The 22,641-nt window shown below is 37.8% G+C and overlaps 1 protein-coding gene across 2 annotated transcripts; it reads right to left on the reverse strand.

Annotated features, from left to right (window-relative positions):
• Positions 1-258: 258 nt before the first annotated feature.
• LOC133517395 (enolase-like) lies at positions 259-22,533 on the reverse strand. Of its 2 annotated transcripts, none has more exons than XM_061850700.1 (4): positions 22,167-22,528; positions 17,204-17,426; positions 13,973-14,063; positions 259-2,258 (listed from the first exon to the last, which is right to left on the reverse strand). In XM_061850700.1, exons 1-4 carry the CDS (start codon positions 22,358-22,360, stop codon positions 2,119-2,121), a joined length of 648 nt encoding a protein of 215 aa, XP_061706684.1. In that variant the 5' UTR covers positions 22,361-22,528; the 3' UTR covers positions 259-2,118. The 2 variants fall into 2 exon arrangements, with proteins under 2 accessions (XP_061706684.1, XP_061706694.1); XM_061850710.1 differs by lacking the exon at positions 259-2,258 and adding an exon at positions 6,820-8,188 and having other exon boundaries at positions 22,167-22,533.
• Between the last annotated feature and the right edge of the window lie 108 nt (positions 22,534-22,641).

Here is a 22,641-nt window from a genome sequence, read left to right on the forward strand (position 1 = left end):
GGTATTTACGAGTAGTATATGGTTTAGTGATTAATTAGGTATTTCATTAATTAGGCATCAATACGTAGTGACGGATAGATTAAAGCGTCAAAAGTGAAACTCAAACATGTGTTGTTTAGTAAAACTATTAAAGAATGTAGGTACCTACTCGTACATACTCTTGACGTAGCGTAGTCTCATCTGCTAGCTAATAATAGGTAGGTTGGCTGTAAGTACCTATATTATGTACTTAACGAGGTATAATAAAACAGCCACATATACCTTTGTTAGGGCTGATTTAGACAGCAAGCGAAATCGCAATCAATTTGAGTGACATTGCGGACTATTGAGGTTACAACTAATTTGGCCGACCGATCAAATACCGCAATGTAATGAAACTCGCAAGCGAATTCTCGCACTGAGTAAATGAGCCCCTATTTTAATTACTTATAGGTATTCATTACTGAATATTGTTACATGTATCGACCGAATACACAGGCTGTAGTTAGTTATAGTGCAGAATAGTTTAAAAAGTAAGTGAGCCTAGATGGAAATATAAAAACTAACAACCATCAAAACGTAAAGAAACCCAGACCCAAATAACACTGGACCCTACTCATAGTGTTGTGTTCCTGCCGGTGAGTAAGGTTGCCAGAGCTTAAAGAAGGTGCATAGTGTTAGAGTGGGCAACGCGAATGTAACACATCTGGAGTTGCAGGCGTCCATAGACTACGGAGACTGCTTACAAAGAAGCAGACGGGCCGTGTGCTTGTTTGCCACCGACGTAGTATTAAAAAAAAGCAACGTGACCCTTAATATTCTTTGCCTTTAACAATTTTATTGAAACATGTACATAAGTACTTATTATACATTTCTATTTACATTATAGCTACTAAGTACCATTTGAGCTAACCGATTTCAGTAGATTTCTGGTATCATAATCTTTAGCGAGAGATAGGTAGGTAGGTACCTAACTATTTATTTATTACGCGGGACTTTAGTAGGTATATTTAGATCTTCATATCTCAAAATAAATCTAGGATTTCATGGATAAAGCATACATTTAAAGCTTTCCAACAAAAAACAGTCATTAGTAGAAATATACCTACTTACCTACTACTATTAACATACCTACGAGTACTAACCTAAATTACGTACATGACTATTCAATTGACGAGAAATCACTATAGAAATATATTTCGTCATAAGATCGAAGACTGAATTAGCCCGCGTACCCAACGTGCCAATCGTTAAGAGGATACGGGAGCTGAGATTTAAATATTTTAGGTGAATATATCCGTCTCGCTAACGAAAGCGGTTCCTAAGACTAGTCCGATAAGGACAACGCTAGGTTAGGCAAAAAACCTGCGTAAAAATCTCAAAAAACGATGTTTCGTACTCGACTGTTTTCTCCTCGAAAACTTAATCAAATGTAACGAAATATTGAAACCTAAATGGTAATGAAATTATCTGTGTCGGACTGTTTTGCTCTTTAGGCTAATTGATGTCTGTTTTAATTAACATGCTTCTTCTTGCGGCCTAGTGAATTAGGCCATTTTTGCGAATATTTGAAGTGGACTAGCGCCTTAAGAAACAACAATATAAAAAAAAAGCAGTCCGACACAGATATTAATAATAATAATCTGTGTTGTAAAAATCATTGCTCTAGCTTCAAAAACCACGGAGGAAACAGTCGAGTACATTTGTACGGTGAAATGACCACTCCTGTTGCCTCTTAACGCTCCGTAGCGAACGAAACGAAACTGTCACTGTCGCACATGGAAGAGTGATAGAGAGAGAGATGACTACGATACGCTACGGAGCCCTCACGATTAGCATGCTGGCTACGCGGCCTGCGATCAATTAAAAACCGCAGATTGTTCTGTGTAGTCTGTCTGTGAACATTTTTCTTTGATCACCACCATAGATTAGTATATGTTATTGCACCACCACACCCTCTGCTGCTGACTGGTATATACAGTTTACTGAAAAGCTAAGTTTCAACTGTGCGCGAAATGTGTTGCTTCCTATTACTAGTAGGTACCTCACTCGTACCTACGTTTAATAATGAGATCAATGCAATATCTATCGCTACTCTAGATAGTTAGGTACATAGGTCCTTATTGAACGCCTAGAGATCTATCTTAGTTCTTCTTTATCACTGGTTTTGGTTAGGGTCCTGGGGTCCTCCGGGATCCAAATCTTGGCGTGCAGCAGGCCGCCGGGCGGGCGCTCGCCCCGCCGCGACCAAGACAGGGAGTGCGACTGGAAGTTGTTTCCTGAAACAAGCACATTTTTTATACATTTCATTGCACCTAGCTTTTTTTATTGGGTGTCGATGTAAGATCGATCTTTTATCAATTGAGCGTTAGCAAACGATTCAGCTTGGGCCAAAATGCTTTCGTTCGTACGTCCTGATGTTCTTGTCTGCAGCAGGACGTAGTTTATGTATATATATACCTCTATATGTAAATTTTGTTAGTAGGTTGGGTAGTCAGATATAATTTTTCTATCGTTTCGTTTTTTAGAAACAAAATGGCATAATTGACATAAAAGACTTAAGCGCTTAAGACCATTGTGACTCAACGAAGTAATTTAATCACTAGTTAGGGTTCCGCCAGTGTACACCGATCACGAGTAGTGCAACTTCGAACAAAAAAATATGCAGTGTAAATCAAGGAATGTAAAAATAAAAGAAATTCCTTGGCACAGCCCTGCGTCCGAGATTTTTAATTTCGAACGAAATTTATGAAATGTTTGAAGTTGGACTACTGGTTCTAAAAATACTGTGCCTAAACTGTACCTACAGTTCGGACAAACACAAGTTTTCTCTCTTGTGGCCAATAGTTAATAGCTTTATAGCCCTTAACTTTTGGGTATGTCTACAGGAAAGAAGGGAAATCAGTGTTATGTTTGACCCAGTTACTTTATTTATTGAGTAAATTTTAATTAATGAATTAAGAGGGAAGTAATATAGCGCGTGATCGTCCATATATGTATAAAGAGAGAATGCTTTTCCATTTCTAAAATTTTCCATTCTCTTTGATTTCTTAGTATGTCATTGACACAATGAAAAACTAGGTTTATTAGATTTCCTTTTTTTTCGAAATTTGCAATACAAAAAAAGTTTTTTCTTTGTAAAAGCGAAACCTATAATTATTATTGGAGTTTGTGGGCCTTTGAGTGCCACGTCGACCAGGCAGTGATCTATTGTGACAGCCCTTTAGAGTTCATTACCTACTAATGCCCGTTGAATCTAGGAAATTCCAGATGCTTTGGGCCGTAATGTTCTGTACCTCATACTACCTCATAGGGTTGCAATATATGCCGCCCAAAGTGTGTACTTCTTTTTGACATTAGTGGTCCACAGGAACAGAGAATGTGCATTGAAGTCTCCTCTGACTCCTTGCAGAACCTGCATGTCGCATCTTCTTTCTTCCCAATTTGAAACATGTGTTTGTTCAACTTACAGTGTCCAGTCAATATTCTGGTCACCGCGCAAGTTTTGTGTCTTTTGAGCCCTAGAAGCTCTTTAGCAAATTTGCTGTTGAACCCTTTGAATAGAGCTTTCGAGTGTTCTTGTCCTTTGAAGAACTTCCACCAATCGATTGCTCTTGTTTTTTCTAAGTTGCTGAGCAGAGAATATGCATCCCGTTTTGCGATTCCAAAGAACGGTTCTTGGCCGACCAGGGGTGTGTCGGCGCCCTTTCTAGCAAGTTCATCTGCTTCTTCGTTTTCGTTAATGTCGGAGTGCCCTAGTACCGATCTAAGTATGACTTTGTTGGAGTTAGCTGTTTTAGTTTGTAGTGGTTTTCTTCAATAAAAATGGTCAAATTATGCACTATACTTTATTTAAAATATATAGCACAATACACAGTACATATTAGGAATGTAAGAGAAAAGAAAAATATATTAGCAAAATAACGTCCGTTCAGTATGACTCGCATTCGGATCTCTGGTTGGTGGGGTCATCCCTGCCCCGCGCGCCCTCACCCCGAGCGGCGTTCGGTAGTCGTCGGCAACATCCTCCACCCCAATGCTGCTTTGCAGCACTCACCACCTAGTGGTATGCGGGCTACGCGTGCAGCCGATCGGGTAAGTACACCACTTTTGGTTTTAATTCTAACGGCTCTTAATCGGCCATCTTTGCCTGGCATCAGCTGTTCTACTAAACCTTTTGCCCAAGCGCATCGAGGACCATCAGTGTCTACAATAAGGACGAGGTCTCCCACTTGTAAGGGCCTCACTTCTTGTGTCCATTTTTTACTTGGTAGCAGGTCCGGGAGGATTTCTTTCACCCATCTTCTCCAGTATAAGTCAGCCAGTCGTTGGGCGATTCTCCATTGCTTTTACAGGAAATAACCAGAGTCATTAAAGGCGCCAAGGTGAGGTAAGACGGAAGAAGAACCAAGAAGAAAATGGTTAGGCGTTAAAGTTTCTGTGCTTCCAGGTTCTACGGAGACGTGCGTAAGCTAGAGAAACCTATAAACTAGAATATATTATGCTGAAGCGACTGACATCAAAATCAAAGTGATTTGTTAAGATTTATTTAGTGAAAACCGTTTTCTCCCGAAATGGAATTTCATACAAAAAGTACCGTTATTTCGTTAGGATCGTAAAGCTATTCTTCCCTCTTAAGTAAATTTGTAGTTACATCAAAAAATGATTAGTACATTTTATCTTTTCGTAAGGGTATCGGAAAATTCGGGAATCAAATTATTTGCAGAGGTAAGTTTGTACGGAACCCATTACAACTCGCACTTGACCAGTTTTGTTTTAATCGGAAGAAATAAAACAAACGCAATTAGAAGTTTATTGAATTTAATAATCAGTAGTATCCGGACCAATAACCTGAATTATACCTTACCTTCTCAGTGAAGTCCTTAGGACCTGTATTCCAATCTTATCATGATCACATATATGTATAGGTAATAGTTATTTGTTTCAAAGTTGTTGTTTAACCGCTCGTGCTAATATTGATACCCGAGCAAGCGAAAGATTCCAAACTTGATCCACGAGCGTGTAGCGATCAGTTCGAAAAGTGGAATCTTGAGCGTTGCCAGGGTTTCACGCAAGGAGTAAAGTAAGGTTTCACGGTAGGGGGGTTAAACAAATTTTGCCCCCGAGTGAAACACAATTTTTCACCACACCAACGCGAGGAAAACACTAACTTAAAAAAAATCGAACAAAATCAATCATAATCAAATTCAAATGAACGATATTTAGTATTTATCATTCAAAACCATCATTTAAAAATAAATTCTACCAGCCAACATACGGAAACAACTCAAAATTTATATCAGAATACTTTGTCCCACATGTGGATAAAATGCAACATTTTTATCAGTTTTTGAGTAATCGAGAGAGCCGTTACCAGCTGGTATGGTGAAAAATAATAAACCTTACCTAACTCAAACTTTTATTAACAAAACAAAACTCTATAAATGAAAACGTAAAAAAACTAATCTCCAATCTCCTTTTCTTTCATTGTATTTATAATCGAATTGGGGTGTCCCTAACGTGTAAGTATATTTAAGGTTTATTTATCCACAATTATTTAGGCGAGAGCGCAGAGTGGCCCCCGAGGACAATCCAAACTAAGTATTCGCGAATGTGGTATAATACCGTAGTGTTATTCTTTTATTCGTGGGGTGTAATGTGAGGGTCGCGCACGTGCGCGCTGTTATGTTTCCAACTTAGCCCCCTCTACGATATCGCAGATAGGGTTTGACCTGTGTCGATTGTTACAACAATTAATATTTGAACAATGTTGTTAATGACTGACCGTCTTGAAATTGTATTTTTATGAGATAAATGCTCAAAAGTTTGGTCGAAGTGGTCGTACCTACCCACAGCACAAACCGGTATCTTTTGACGTGAACTTAAGATATACACTACTTATGAACTTGTAGGTAGGAACCTATCTACGTTTTATCCTTTATACTTTTTCCGTAAATTTGATAATTCTCTTTTATGCTATTTCTACTAGTCTCGTAAATGACGACATAGGTATGTACCTACAGTATCGACATATTTGGGAACCACCCTGCACCCTATTTGAAAAGTTGGACAAGTGCATTAATAACAGTTTAGGCGATCTCACAATGGACATAATGAGTGTTTCCGGCTATTAGCCCGGTTGTCGCGTATGCCACTCGGACAAATTCAATACATATGCATATTTGAGTAGACCACAATTCAAGAAACTAATAGATACAACCGAATAAGTATCTTAGCAAAGATAGTGAGAAATAGCGGTTATTCCCACTAGTTACCATTACCACCACGTTGTTACCAGTGGTAACTCCTGGGATTTTTTTTCTCCACCTTTTACAAAATAAAAACCACTAGTTACCACCAAAATGTTTTAGAATTCAGCAATAATATAACAGTAGAAATAGTATAGCATAAATATAAAGTATTTTAATAAACAATTATAAGTCGATTAGAGTTACAGTAAACTGCCTTAAAAGTGATCAAAAACATTAAATTCGGTACAAGTCCAAAATAAAAATAGTTAAAGAGAAATTAACGTTTGGATGACATTTATCTTATTAATTGTATATTGAATTAATTGTGAGTTGTGCTATGAAATCTGAATCTTTTGTCGAGGGCGCTTACGCCGCACTGCTTAGCGCAGCATTGTATTTATATGTATAGGAGTATCGTTGATAATATAGAGATATGCCAAAAAATAATAATGCTTAAAGACTAGTTTTTAAGAGAATACTACCTTCTTTTTTATATTTGCTGTATCATTTATTTTAATAGATAGGTATCTTATCACGTTTCGGTGGCAGACTATAAATTATAAAGTCATAGAATGGATAAGAAGTTAAATGTCCTTTTAATTAAATTTATTTGAGAAAATACATCAATTTAGTTAGTTACATTGAGAATATTACAAGATATAATTGGGTGGAATTCCATTATTGTTGGCCTCTGAAATTTTTGCCAGCGTATTTCGCCAATGCCCCGAGTTCTTCCTCAATCCTCAATATTTGGTTGTATTTGCTGATACGCTCGCCGCGTGTCGGTCCCCCACACTTGATCTGGCCACAAGATAGGCCCACCACCAAGTCGGCTAGGAACAAGTCTTCGGTATCGCCTGCGCGGTCCATCACCACACATCCCATCCCATTCGCTTTTGCTAGCTTGAAAGCTTCTATGACCTCCGTCACTGTTCCCGCCTGATTCAGACGCAAAGCTACAGAGTTGCCAGCTTTTTTCTCCACTGCTAATCCGATTCTCCTTAAGCTTGTTTGGGTCAAATCGTTTCCACAAACTTGCGCTTGCGTCCGACTAGTCATATTTGACCAGGCGCCCCAGTCGTCGTATTCAAATGGATCTTCGACGGAGCATACAGGAAACTCTTTTATGTTGTCCAGAAATACCTCCGCAAGTTTGTCTGATGACATATACCCTTGTGGGTTGGAATGGGGATTTTTAAACTCTAAATCGTACGAACCATCTTTGTAAAAGTCAGTAGCCGCCGCATTGATGGCGATTTCTACTTTACCCGTAAAACCGCACTGCTTTATGACGTCGGTGAGGAAGACGAGAGCATCACGGTGCCCTTCCATAGGAATTGACATGCCTCCGTTATCAGCGGCATAAGTAGCTAAGACGCCATACTTTTCTTTCACAACCTGCTTGACGTAGTGATATACTTCTGTCCCCATTCTCATGGCATCCGAAAAGTTTGTGGCGCCGGTAGGCATCACGCAATACTCTTGAAATGGTAGTCCATTCGTAGAGAGAATCCCGCCTGTTAGAATGGTTAGATGTGGTACTGGAAGTATTATGGTGTTTGTGCCAGCTAAATCCGAGATGTGTCTGTAAATAGGAATACCCTTCTTGGCCGCCCCGGCTCTTGCCACCACCAATGATACGGCCATGATGGCGTTCGCACCTAATCGTGATCTGTTTTCGGATCCATCCAGAGCAATCATAAAATCATCGATTTCCTTTTGATTTATGACTTCAAGATTTTGCTTTATGAGTTCAGGAGCTAAAATTGTATTTATATTTTTAACTGCAGCCTTGACGCCCATTCCTCGATACTCGGCGGGATTGTTATCACGAAGCTGAACTGCTTCAGCGACTTTTTTAGTGTCGGTGTTTGGCACTCCGATACGAAATAGGCCAAGTTCGGTCACTAAGTCTACCTCCACTGTCGGGATCCCAGTAGAATCAAATACTTGACGGGCTAACAATAATTTAATAGGCATTTTGGAAAATTAATTTTAAAAAGGATTTTATGGTAAGTAATAATCAAACATCAATCCGGATACAATTTTACGTGTTACAAAATGTCAAATTTGTTCTTTACTTGTATTGATAAAAAGTAATGCCAGTAGCAAATAAAAATACCAAACAGGTTTGACATGAGCTTTTCTTTAAAAACAGTACTAAAATTTCAATTGTCATCTTCAATTTTTGTAAATATTATTTCTACTTAGGTGGGTAGAGTACTATAGACAAGAAGTCAGTATGTACGTATGCGACCTGCGGCTGACGCTTAATTCATAATACATATTATTCATACTTCAGGGCCGAATACTAAGACTGGCAATTATAAATAAATAATGATTATAGAACATATCGCCTCCGCGTGCCAGGGTTACTATTCTAGCACTTGTCGTTGCCGCCTAGCCACGCCCGTCGGCGCGCAGCGCCGCGCCACACCAGCATCCGACGACGGAGCTGCGAGACGCACGTGCATCATAATCTCCTCTGTTTTGATAGCGTTTTACTGCCTCTAATTGAAAAAAAGATTACGTGTTGCTTAATTCTAATATTCTGAATGATATATTTTTTTTTAAACAGGGTACATGTACCTACATGCATGGAAACCATTTATGTGTAGCTAGATTTTATACCCTATAATAAACTAGAAGCGAAAATGGCAACTAGCCTTTTCTTTAAAATATAATAAAAATCGTGTGTTCAAGGCTCGCTTGCACTGCACCTGATAGCGCAAAAAATGGTCTACAAAAAAAATACGGTGTACAATTATGTAGGTATCTTGATCAGATACCTGCATTGCCCAGAAAATTGGCTTAACTTTTATTATAAGAATAAATAAAACAGAAAAAAGTCAAATAAAGGGACATAACATTAATTAATATACATCAAATCGTCTAAACATATTTTCTAATACCTACGTCAACAACCAGAGTTGAAAATGGGGACTACACAGGTGCGCGAATTTCGACAAAATGTGCTAGATGTGCTGTTCAATTTTAGTATTCACCTTGTAGATTAGTAGAACAAAGCGACAGAAATTAGTGAATCGGCGGGCCAAAAATGTATGCAGGAATACCTACTGAAATGTAGTTGTAAAGGTAGCGTATACAAATAAGTAGATAATAATACCGAAAGGGGACTTGAGTGCTTAATAGTTTTCTAATACACCCCGCCTAACAGTTTATGAAGGGTCTTTCAATTTGCTCCGGTGATTGTCGTCAAACACGTCTCCCTTGTTTACACTTTTAGGAGCCTGATGTGCACTTGGACCGATTGTAACTAAAAAAAACCGGCCAAGAGCATGTCGGGCCACGCTCAGTGTAGGGTTCCGTAGTTACTCTTCCGTCACAATAAGCTAAACTGGAGCTTAAATTGTTAACCAAGGGATGAAACGGTGCATAATCAGTACCTAATTAAAGTAAGTCTTTTTAACTTTTTGCGATAACTCAAAAACAGCTAAACTGATCATGTCCGCTATAGTTTTCATTTAATGTCTTTCTTAAGCTCTACTTCCACGATTTTTTTTCATATTTTTTGGACCTATGGTTTAAAAGTTAGAGGGGGGGGGGACACATTTTTTTTTCTTCCGGAGCGATTATCTCCGAATATATTCACTTTAGCAAAAAATGTTTCTTGAAAACCCCCTATTAGTTTTGAAAGACCTTTCCAACGATACCCCACACTCTAGGGTTGAAGCGAAAAAAAAATTTCACCTCCACTTTACGTGTAGGGGAGGTACCCTAAAAAAAATTAAATTTTTAGATTTTATTGTACGACTTTGTCGGCTTTATTGATTTATATATCCATGCCAAATTTCAGCATTCTAGCACTAACGACCACGGAGCAAAGCCTCGGACAGACAGACAGACAGACGGACATGGCGAAACTATAACTATAGTTGACTACGGAACCCTAAAAGTGTTTGGCAGAGGCGAAACCACATTTGCTATAAACTATACATACCTACTTTCGAATAATCAAGGGTCTTAATAATTGTATGTACTTATTCATATTTGATACTTACTGTACACAGGTTTTAAAACAAATAATAATAATAGCCGTATATTTTTTATTTCATAAGGGTTTTTGGAAATGCTTGGGTAAGTAACTTATTAAAATTACACATTCATGTAAGAAAAATGGCTGTGCTAATTACATAAATATCTACTATAATAATTAATAAATATCGCAGGTAAATGGAGTGCAAATTTTTTTTTAAATTACATTTTCTGGCATATTACAAGTCCCATATTCACCCCTGCAAAGAATCTGCAACGAATTGGATGACATCGCGTGAGAGCATGGAGCATCAGGCGGACGGGAGTGGGCGCTCATCACGCGACGGGCGGGATGCGCTTGCGCGGCCGTGGGAACCGCGCGCCGCCACCACCTGGACCAATCGATCGCGATGATAACGTGATACCGTACACGCAATTACTTCCGAGTGTCATTTTGTTACCGGCTCCCGAAAAATAAGGTTTCTTTTTAGCAGATAAAATCGACGAAACTCCTCAAATACGTACTATACATGTTCAGAATGTTCACACTATTTTAAAAGTACATTGTGAACACCACATAACATATTTCTGATCGCAACTGTTTCCAATATGCAATTTGAATTGTTTATAAAAGAAAGCATCTTGTTTGCTCTCATCGTGGCTTTGCAAGAATTATTTTCATAACATTTTCAGTTAGGCATCTTTGTTAGTATTGCTATGTCCCTCTGTGCATTCGTGGCTTAGTTAGTTAAGTGACATAACAAATACGCCGGCAAAGTTGTATCATAAAATCTAGAAAAGAAGGTGCTCACAATTATCTGAACAGGCCTTTATTGTCAAGGCTTTAGAGTGTGTGTTCATATATTTTTGAGCACCTCGGCCGCTCGGATATATCTCATGGCAACTGTACCTGTCCTCTGCACGTTAAAAATATCACCCTACCCCGTTCTTTTTTAAACCTTTGAACAGTAGTCCAAAAATAATGAGAAAAACCATGAACAGTTAATGAAAGACATTTTGGCCATGCCATGTTTGATTGAAATATGTATGAGTTTTAGTGAAAACTGACATCAGAATGTTATCTAAAGGATATCATTTTGCTATCGTACGTCTCGCTCTCTCCAATATGTGAACGGGCAAGTACGAGCGAAATGTACGATAGGAAGGTAACTACATCATTTTGATATCATATCATACCATATCATAAATAATACTCGTTTTAGTGTCAATAATATATCTAGGGATAAAGAGTAGGTAGGTATGTAGGTACAGTAATTATCTAGACTAGACATACAATAAGCGGAAAATCAAGACGATTCTAATCGTAACCGGTTTTGTCAAATTTTAATGAGTATTTGAGAAGTTATGAGGGAACAGACGAATATACATACCGGTCAAAATAATAAACTTCCTTTTGCTTTGCCGTAGTCGGATAATAAAACTAATAAACTATTACAGATTATCCGCCTGTGGCATTGTACCGTCGAACGCATGCAGCATATCTCCGCTAATGCGTTGAGCGAAGAAGCTGCAAACTCTATGGTCACCGGTAACATTTAGGTACCGACTAAACTTTTGGAGATACCTGCGGTGGCATCATGGTTCCATTTTTATTACTTGTCACTATGCCCGTCACTTTCGTGCTTACATACTTGTTAGAATGTGAGAGGCGTGGTGACATATGATAAAGAGCCGACCATCTTAGCCCTACTGGGTGTGCGTAGACAAGATGCGAATCGTTAACGCTCCGTAGCGAACGAAACGCAACTGTCACTGTCGTACTTATATGGAAGAGTGATAGAGAGAGATAACTACGCTACTCTACGGAGCGTGAACGATTGGAATCTTGTCTACGTGTAGTGTTACAAGTGCAATACTAGATTTGCTACCACAAATCACCGATGTTTTAGTTATGATTAAAAGGTCTTGTAAAAATAAAATCTTTAAATCATAGGATTCAAAGGATTAAAATTACCAATAAAGATTTTTTTTTATTATTATTTTTTTTGTAAAAAAAGAGGAATAACCTACATATTGTAAAAATATTTTATTGCAGTAGCAACCTTGTTTAGTCTTGATTGGTTTTAGAAAAAATACGGCTTTACGTTTCTTACGGACCAGCAACTATGGAGTCCTAGTATTTACTACCTGCTTAATTCTGGAAATAGGAGAAAGCATATTGACATAATAAAGCGGCGTTTCATGCACAATTAATAATGACCTTACTAGGCTCTAATAACCCCTTTCCGATTATTGTCCGTTAATCTACCTACCTACAGGTACCTCTCGCGACGAATGTTTACTTCTATGACAGTTTCTTCAAATCTCTTTTCGTTGGGTTTACTTTAAACAATAATTGACGAAATATGTTTTTACTATATTCTTGTACAATTTATAACGTTAAAACGCAAAATCTCGCAATATACTCGTAGTAGGTATTGAGATGACATGTGGCACCGTATCCATGCAGTTGGAAAAGTACTATAACTTATTTAGAAATGTAACATTTAAGCTTTGATTTAAGCAATAAGAACTTGGTAAAAACCATGTAACAACATATTTCTTCAATTATTTTTAAAATATTCCCATCCCAAAAGTAACTTGAAGGAACTGTTCTAGGGTACAACACAGTTCCCATGCTGCATGCTGTTTGAGAAATAGTCTTCAAACGGTTCACGTGACGTATTCCATATAGGTATAAACAAATCTTCGCTTCGTAGTTACAATTCTGGTAAAATAGGCTAAAAGAGGGCTATTAGTAAGTATCATGTACAGTCATCTGCAGAGAAAAGGTACCCCCCCTGGATAGACATTTATATGCAAAGGTGCAAAGCAAATAATATTACTGACTGTACATTACAAGCATAAGTAAGGGAGTATCTTCGCAGCGCTTTTTGTCTTTTTACTAAGAAGAGAAGACTATTTGCAATAACTCAAAAACGACTGCACCGATCATGTTCGCTATAGTTTTCATTAAAAGTATTTATTAAGCTTTATGGATCCCTGGTTCAAAAGTTAAAGGAGGGGAGAACCATTTTTTTCTTTTTCAGTGATTATTTCCGAAAGTATCCACTTTATCAAACAATAGTCATTGGAGATCCTTTTTGTTGAAAGACCTATCCAACGATACCCCACACCATTGGGTTAAAGTGAAAAAAATGTCCGTGCATGATTTATGTATCCATGTCAAATTGCAGCTTTCTAGCACTGCAAAGCAAAGCCGCGGACGGACAGACAGACAGACATAGCGAAAATGTAAGGGTTTCTATAGTTGACTACGGAACCCTAATGTACTGTCAAACTGTCATAGGGACCATCATTCGACGCGAGAGGTAGATATAATACCTACCTAGAAAAGCAGAGGTAACATACAGCATTAATTTATAGCTTCAAAGCGGGGTATCGATCTCGGAAAGGTGTACGGACAAATGAAGGGGCAAAGTGCAGGGGTCGCCTGGCACGGTCGTCCCGATAACTCACCACTTGCCACATGAGTGCACGCTTCATTATCTACCTATTCACAATGGACATCATTTACAAAATCGGGATCGAGACGAAATTGCAAGTATGTAATAAGTACCTACCCAACAGTGAACTTAATATAGAAAGTATAATAATATAAACAATACTTTTAAGAAAAATTTACAGGTCGAATCTGCCAATTCTATAATTAGATTTAGTGCATTTGAGTTGTAAGTTTCTAACTGTTAATTCGAGAAGGAGTAAGTATTTAAAAGGGTCCTTACCTCGTATTACCACTTTTTTCCGTTCTTCATTGTCATGTTTCTTGCCCGAACCAGTTAACATGTGACTAGGAGAATTACGATCTGCTCGTACCTGCAAAGGAAATGTATCGTTAGGACAGCCCGTGCTGCAATTTAATTGGCCCGTCGGCTAGTGTCGTAATACGGACTGATCTCAAAGTCATTTCACAGAAAAGGTGTCCATTGTTAAACATCCCAATTAACACACATAACTTTCGCGTTTTAAACACATTTTTCAACACACTTGCTCAAAACTACGTTTTTATTCCACCGATTTTGGGCTCATAATCCTAGATATTAAACACGCGTACTTTTTCAGTCTATTATAACACTCGTGCTTTTTCATTATATTATCCGATTGAGTTAAGAAGGTAACTGATTGCTAATAATATGCATGGAAACGGAGCCTTCTTAATTTGGTCGAGTAATATTTTTTTTTTAACCAACTATTAGGTTTCAAATGTTAGTTCAAAGAGGTTTTATCACACCAAATATAATTTATATATTAAATTATATCGTAAATTACATTAATGAACCTAAACATAACATTTTATCGATTTGATTTCCATCCGTCGAATAGAAATACGAAAATATTAGCCAATTTACATTTTTTTTTATTGGCTGTCAGTCGAATTTATTCGCGCCTTTTGCCTTGTGCGCGCATTGGAATCGTGCGTAAAATAAAATAACGTGCCAGCCATTTTCCGCATGCATTTTTTTGCATGTTTTTAGTTTATATTTGGTTTGTATATTGACGAAAATGTCATTTTCAAGCATTGAAAATGAAGAACGCTGCCAGTAATACCAATAGAGGCAAGAGCCGAGAACGATAGAATTTTACCATCAAAATCGGGTGAAAAATAATTGGCGGCATATGAAACTTTTATTCAATAGAAACCCTGTTGGTAGCTTACTTCAATGAAATGGCGAATAAGTGCCTGCAAGCTCCAAGCCATTTTGAAAATTGTACTTTTACTGTTTTGACAAAAAAAAACTAATTTATAAGTTTTGATTTTTCCTCGCAAGTATGTTGAAAAACGTCGTATGAAACGCGTGTGCATTGGTCATTACCCACATCGGCTTTCTTATTGCGCGCTCGCTTACAGCTCGCGCGCACAATATCGCCTCGTGCGCGTGCGTAATGACCAACTTAGCACACTTGTATCATAATGTACTATTAAAACCGGGTCTGTCGTACCGTAATTTATTTTGTTAACTACAGTAATCCGCGACCACGACCAGTGAAACCAGCGTCGAATTGTCGCAAATAAAAGTAACAAAATAAATTCGCATTAGACCCGGTTTTAAAATGTATCCCAATTAACGCTTTCCGAGTTAGCTTTAGCTTAGGTAAGAGCTACTGTAATCAGATAGAATATAATTATAATTAACAGTATGTTACACCTACTTTATACTAAACCAATTACTTTATAAGCCAGGCTTAACTATAAGGATCGCCGAGATTGTAAGTGCATACCCTCGTATGTAGCTAAAGGGAGGTTTTATTTCATTTCATTAATATTCGGATTATATGATATTTTTTCGCACTTGCAGCAGGCAGCAGCGGCAATTATCATCAGCAATACATCAGAAATCATTTTATTTTATCATCTTCAAGTCAAAATATTGTAACACGTTCAAGTCAAAAAGCTATTTTAATTTGTAACCGCACAAACACAGTCCAGAGAATTGTGAATTGAACAGGATTAAATGATTTTTTGAATGTTAGAATGTCCTCCGCATATTATTTCTATTAATACACATATTACTGGATCAGCTCAGCATTTTGATTTTACAAAAGAACCGATATATCGGGTTGGTGCTTAAATCCTCGGACACTTGGATTTTATTTAAAGTTTTCTAGGTTTTAACTCGAATACACGCTAGAATAATCTATCATTCTACAGAATGTTCTAGGAGCTTTACGCCAAGGGGTATACAAGGGCGCGCGCGTTCCGGGTTGTTCAGTTTAGTTCAAAATGGAACCGTCAACTACGAGCAATCATGGTTTAGAAACGAATGCAAGGCAAACGGGCGAAAAAAAAAACACTGCGTTTGGACAAGGCACTACTGCTCATTCCACAGTGAGCTTTTGGTTTAAGTATTTCGATAAGGGAGATACGAGTTGTGAAGACAAACCTCGCTTCGGTCGGGCAGTTGTCTTCGACGAAAGACCTTTTATGCTCACATTTGGTAAGACATCCGGATGCGACTACCAGGGCCTTGGAGAAGGAACTTGGGTACGACCATTCCACTATAATTCGGCACCCGCATGCAATGGGCTACCACAAAATAATGAGTCGGTGGATACCCCATGCTCTGACAGACAGCGAGCGCGCAGCACGCGTGACCATCTGCGAAAGTCACCTCCTGCAACCACACAGACAAGACTTTCTTAGGTCCATTGTCTCTGTCGATGAATCCTGGGTACACTACAACAACGAAACGCGGCAGGCCTATTGGGTTCCACGTGGAGAAAGGACGTCATCGGAACCAAAGCCAGATCGTCATGAACAAAAGATAACGCTATCAGTTTTCTGGAATTGGCAGAGCATTCTCTATTAGGAACACCTGGATGAGAAGCAGACTATTGACGCTACTATTTATGGAGAGCAAGTGCGAAAGTTAGCCTCAGAAATAGCGACTATGCGTCCAAAAAGGCTATCTGTATCACTTCTTCAGGACAACGGCAACGCTCGGCCACATATTGCGAAGTCTATCCGTCACATTCTGGAGGAGCTGAACTGGACAGTGGTATCTCACCCGCCGTACAGTCCTGATGTTGCGACGTCGGACTATTGTCTGTTTCAAACTCTAAAATTACATCTAAGGGAGAAGAAATTTGAAGACTATGAATGAACAACTTCAAAACGACATCGCCTAATTTTTTGACCACCAGCCTCCTGCCTTTTGGGAATATGGCATAATGTCTTTGCCAGAGAGATAGTTATGTCGTTGAACATGACGGTCATTATATTGTGAATAATTATTTCTTTAATAATAAATAAAACTATTTTTAGTAAATGTGTTTGAGTGTCCAAGAACTTATGTACAGACAGCGTCAAATACTTTGTAGCAACCAAAGTAGTCAAATAGTTCGGTACACCATATATTTAGTATGGTGTACCGAACTATTTGGCCACTTTGACTGCTACAGAGTATTTGACGCTGACTGTACCAACCCAATAGATGAAATTGCATAACATTACTTACCAATTCGCCTAAGAAGCTGATGTATCCTATAGCCAGTTTTAGAGTATCTACTTTAGAAAGCCTCTTCTCGTACGGCAAGGTAGGGATGTGGGCGCGCAGGCCTTCGAAGGCGTCGTTGATAGACTGCATACGCCGGCGCTCGCGCAGATTGGCCGCCTGGCGCTGCTGGATCTGCTGCTGCGGGCAGCGCGAGCGCCGCTTGTGGTGCCGCCGGTACTCCGACCTGCAACACTCGCTCCGTGTCAGCTACCTACTAGATGCCAACTATAACATCAAAAACACTAAAAGCTGCTGCCGAATTTACAAAACGTTTATACCTTTTTAGCTCGCTCGTAATTATACCACTGTCATTTTTATTTATATGTATACCTACCCGTTATCCTGTATGTTAAACTTATTTCTGTTTTAAGAATTTAAAAAAATCGCTAACTTGAAAATACAATGTAATATATCTTAGGACTAACGTGCAGTTACAATTATTTAGGCGATTTGCTTGATAATATGCTATGTGAAGTTAAATTTAGGAGGTACCTATATTATACTTAACCTGTCAGACAGTAAATCAGTTCTATACAAGCGCTATGCAGCGACAAACTTAGCCTCACGGAAGTGAGCAAAGAAGGCAACAAAGTAACAATTCAATGGATAAAGGGGCATAGTGGATCAAGAGGAAACGATGCAGCGGAGGAACTGGTCAGGAAAGGTTTAGAAACACCGGCATATGGACCCGAGCCCATCATACCCCTACCAATATCCTATATACGCCACCAGCTAGACCTACATCACAGACAACTGCACAATAAATACTGGAATGACATCGACACATGCAGGCAGACCAAGGATATTTTTACCGGAATTGAACTACAAGCTCACCAACATAATATTGAAAACACGTAGACACCAACTACGTAAAATAGTCGGATTAATTACAGGACATAACACACTAAACAAACACCTACACAATATGGGTAAAACAGACAGTCCCGTGTGCAGAACGTGCGTGGAAGAAGAGGAAACAACAAAACACATTGTCCTAGACTGCAAACAGGTTGAAGTATACAGGAACAAATATAATAGAACCTAGGGACTCCGTGCTCACTAAGAGAGGCAGTTAGCAACCTGAAAACTTTGCTAGGCTCGTTTCACGCAAAATAACACAATGATTGTCGATTTGCGGAAAATGCCCAGAAGCACTAACTAACTATTATACTTAAGCTACCTATAATTATAGAGGTAACGCATAATTCTTTCCCCTCTTCAAAGACTACCTAGTAGTAAATATCTATTTACTAAATACCAAACATAGGCATATGATATTCTGTCAAAAAGTTTTTATGTTACTCTGCCGCTGATTCGCACTAAACGCAACGCATCCAGCTTTATCATGCGAACGGCTAAGGAGTGGAATTCACTTCCTGCAAATCTATTCCCAGTTCACTATAATTTGGATCTATTTAAATCGAGAGTGAATAGACATCTTTTAGGTAAGCATGTTCTATCCTAGACTGCATCGGCACTAACCATCAGGTGAAATTGCGGTCAAATGCTTACCTTTTCCTAATAAAAAAAACAAGTATATCAAAGTGGTTTTTTTTTCGTACAACTCTATGCAGTCTAAGACTCTGTGTATGATTTTAGACCTAACTAATAATAAACAATTGCTGCTTTATCGAAAAATGATTATTTTTCAAATTATGTAACTTTGGTATTTCTTAAGTTACGCAAAACCCTTAGGTAGGGGAAAGTGGGGCACATTGGATCGTAGGTCACAATGGATCTTTTGCAATAACTTTGCTAATATTACGGGTACAGAGGTATTAAGCACTCGCAAGTCTCGCAACGCTTTTAGTAAGTACTTATAAGTAATATTTTATTTGTGAAACACAGGTTATATATTGATAATAGTAAATTGATACAGTGCTCAGTGATCTGCCATGAAGGTGTACAAATATTTAGTCTTATAGATTTAATTTATTATCGCCGTTCCCTGCGCCTAAAAAGTTACTATCCCAGCTACAGAACAAAAAAATCGTAATTAAATAATTTCCTTCATGGCTTGTTTTGTCTAAATTCTTTCGTTATTTGAAATATTTTTTAAATGCATGAACCATTGATTTATTACCTTATTTCAACCTTCCACTGAATAATAAATTTTGAGTGATTTTTAGGGTTCCGTAGCCCTTATAGAATATATATAGAAAAACGGAACCCTTATAGATTCGTCATGTCCGTCTGTCTGTCCGATTATGTCACAGCCACTTTTTTCCGAAACTATAAGAGCTATACTGTTCAAACTTGGTAAGCAGATGTATTCTATGAACCGCATTAAGATGTTTACATAAAAATAGAAAAAAATCAAAAAATTTTGGGGGTTCCCCATACTTAGAACTGAAACTCAAAAAATCTTTTTTCATCAAACCCATACGTGTGGGGTATCTATGGATAGGTCTTTAAAAATGATATTGAGGTTTCTAAAAACATTTTGTTCTAAACTGAATAGTTTGCGCGAGAGACACTTCCAAAGTGGAAAAATGTGTCCCCCCCCCCGTAACTTCTGAAATAACAGAATGAAAAATCTAAAAAAAATATATGATATACATTGCCATGCAAACTTCCACCGAAAATTGGTTTGAACGAGATCTAGTAAGTAGTTTTTTTTTAATACATCATAAAATTTAAATATTTTTTTTTGTCATCAGACCCATACGTGTGGGGTATCTACGGATAGGTCTTCAAAAATGATATTTAGGTTTCTAATATCATTTTTTTCTAAACTGAATAGTTTGCGCGAGAGACACTTCTAAAGTGAAAAAAAGTGTGTCCCCCGCCCCTGTAACTTCTAAAATAACAGAATGAAAAATCTAAAAAAAATATATGATATACATTACCATGCAAACTTCCACCGAAAATTGGTTTGAACGAGATCTAGTAAGTAGTTTTTTTTAATACGTCATAAAATTAAAAGAAATTTTTTTTTTTCATCAAACCCATACGTGTGGTTTATCTACGGATAGGTCTTCAAAAATGATATTTAGGTTTCTAATATCATTTTTTTCTAAAGTGAATAGTTTGCGCGAGAGACATTTCCAAAGTGAAAAAAAGTGTGTCCCCCCCTGTAACTTCTAAAATAACAGAATGAAAAATCTAAAAAAAATATATGATGTACATTACCATGCAAACTTCCACCGAAAATTTGTTTGAACCAGATCTAGTAAGTAGTTTTTTTAATACGTCATAAATGGTACGGAACCCTTCATGGGCGAGTCCGACTCGCACTTGGCCGCTTTTTTACAATATTATATTATCAAGGGAAAAAGCTGATCATTTGAAATAAGGGCACATCAACATATTATATAAATGATTAAATTTTGCGGCAACATCGAAGATAGCGACCCGCGTTGTGATTGTGACGCTTTCTATACTGAGGCAAGGTATCGCCAGAAAAGTCAAAATTAAGAAAACTCGGGCCGTAAATCGGATACAGCATGGGAACTTTTCAAGAAAATAGATCAAAAAAATAAATCCAGGTTAGGTATGTACCTAAGTAAGTAATTATTTCCTGTCTCAGCATTATAACAATAATATTTTGTTTTTAAAGTCTTTAAATATAGGTACTTCTATATATTTAAGAAAAAGTAATTTGAGTGAACTTGATGCACATGAATGAGAAGTTTGAGGGGATATCGAAACTATACATGATTAATACGTGGTGTAGTTGACACAGCTATACAACTGTATATAGCTGCTCCGTGTTATTATGAAAATATTTTCCCAGTTATTAAATGCGGGTTCAAATTATTTCTTTTAACAGAAAAACACAACACGACACAAATACCTTTTTTTTATTTTCCCGATGAAAATGAATAAGCTACCTAAGCAAAAAAATAGATCATGGGTACCTATAGGTATGTAAGTAAGGTCAGTCAGTATGGATAAGTGTAGCTACAGGCCAAGTGTAACTGGCCTTCATATTACGTGAACTAATGATCTGTTGTCATGAGTAAATAAACGATCAATTGAAATTTATTACTAAAGGTAACGTTGTCAAGCAATTTTAAGACTATCGTCATTTTGAAATCTCACAATTTTTTTAATAGGTTCGAGTTGCAGCTCACACGAGGCATTTCGGTCTATAAAATTCGAAGCAAAATCGTCATATCCGTTTATATTGTGAATAGGTAAATAATATTATTTAATCTTCAAGTAACTTTTAAAATTTCTTTTAAATAAGGATGTGCATTTAAAAACGTAGCCTAAAAAATGAGTGTCTAGGAAAGTGTGTCTATCTCACTTGAGGCAAGTGTGTATCTTGTCCCGTATCAGAGATATAGTAAACAATTATTTATTGTAATATCAATGATTGAAACGTGGTGTAATTGAGTCAGATATACACCTGCATATAGCTGCTCCATGTTATTATGTCAGATTGATCTCCATGAACTAGCAATTCTGGTTACAATATATGCACGGGTTAAGTGTAATGCTAGTAATGTAATTAATTAACACATAGATAAATTTTAACAAGTTAGCAAAGTTAATTATTAAATTAAAGTGCTTATTTAGACAGGAAAATAAAAATATGGATTCGAATGTGCTTATCCAAAACGCTAATCTTTTTGATGTATTATGAAATCAAATTAGGTATGATTCTCTGACTTATCCCACGACATCAACATCCCTTCAACTCTTACTTTTTAGGCTTGAATAAATTATCTAAGTAAGAACATAGGGAGCGATAGCAGTGCTGTGCTGAAATCAATACTACGAGTAGGTGTGCACTTTACGCTTGTCAAGTGCATACGAGTACACTAATTTAGTATAAGTATACAGTAAATATTAACAAATCGCCTAGCGTATGGCTTGTTACAAATGATTACAAAATTTAAAACCAAGTAAGTAGTGTCAATACGTCAACATACATTAAAAAAAAAGTAAAAATTGTAATGAATATGGTCGTACTTACCGTTTTCTTGGTATGGACAGATTCTCTTGGTCGCTCGCGTATAGACTGCCATCCGACATGGACGAGTCATCGTAAAGAAACAAATCCGAGCCATTCGCAGAAGTGGGTGACCCTCCCAGGCTCACGGGAACAACGCTGCTGCTCTCCACAGGTAGGCAGCGGTGGTTACCGCTTATACCGTCCATGTTAAACATCGCTCTCTGCACCAGTCACTGCACTTTCACTCAGTTTTTCACCTCAATACCATCACAAACAAATATGACTGTCTCTAAAAGTTCAGAAAACTTAATGATTACTACTATTACTGTTATCTAGTAAATGGTTTTCAGCTCCGTTTGTCAATGAATGGAATGCGAACAGCGGACTGTGAGCATACGAAACGCAATGAGGCCGGAGTGCTGTAGAAGGGAGGGCCTAAAGCTACTCCGAAGAGGGTGGAGGGTGGTCCCCGCCCATTTGTTGCCTGACGCCCACA

Source organism: Cydia pomonella, chromosome 1 (genome assembly GCF_033807575.1).
Source record: "Cydia pomonella isolate Wapato2018A chromosome 1, ilCydPomo1, whole genome shotgun sequence".
NCBI classification, from domain to species: Eukaryota; Metazoa; Arthropoda; class Insecta; order Lepidoptera; family Tortricidae; genus Cydia; species Cydia pomonella.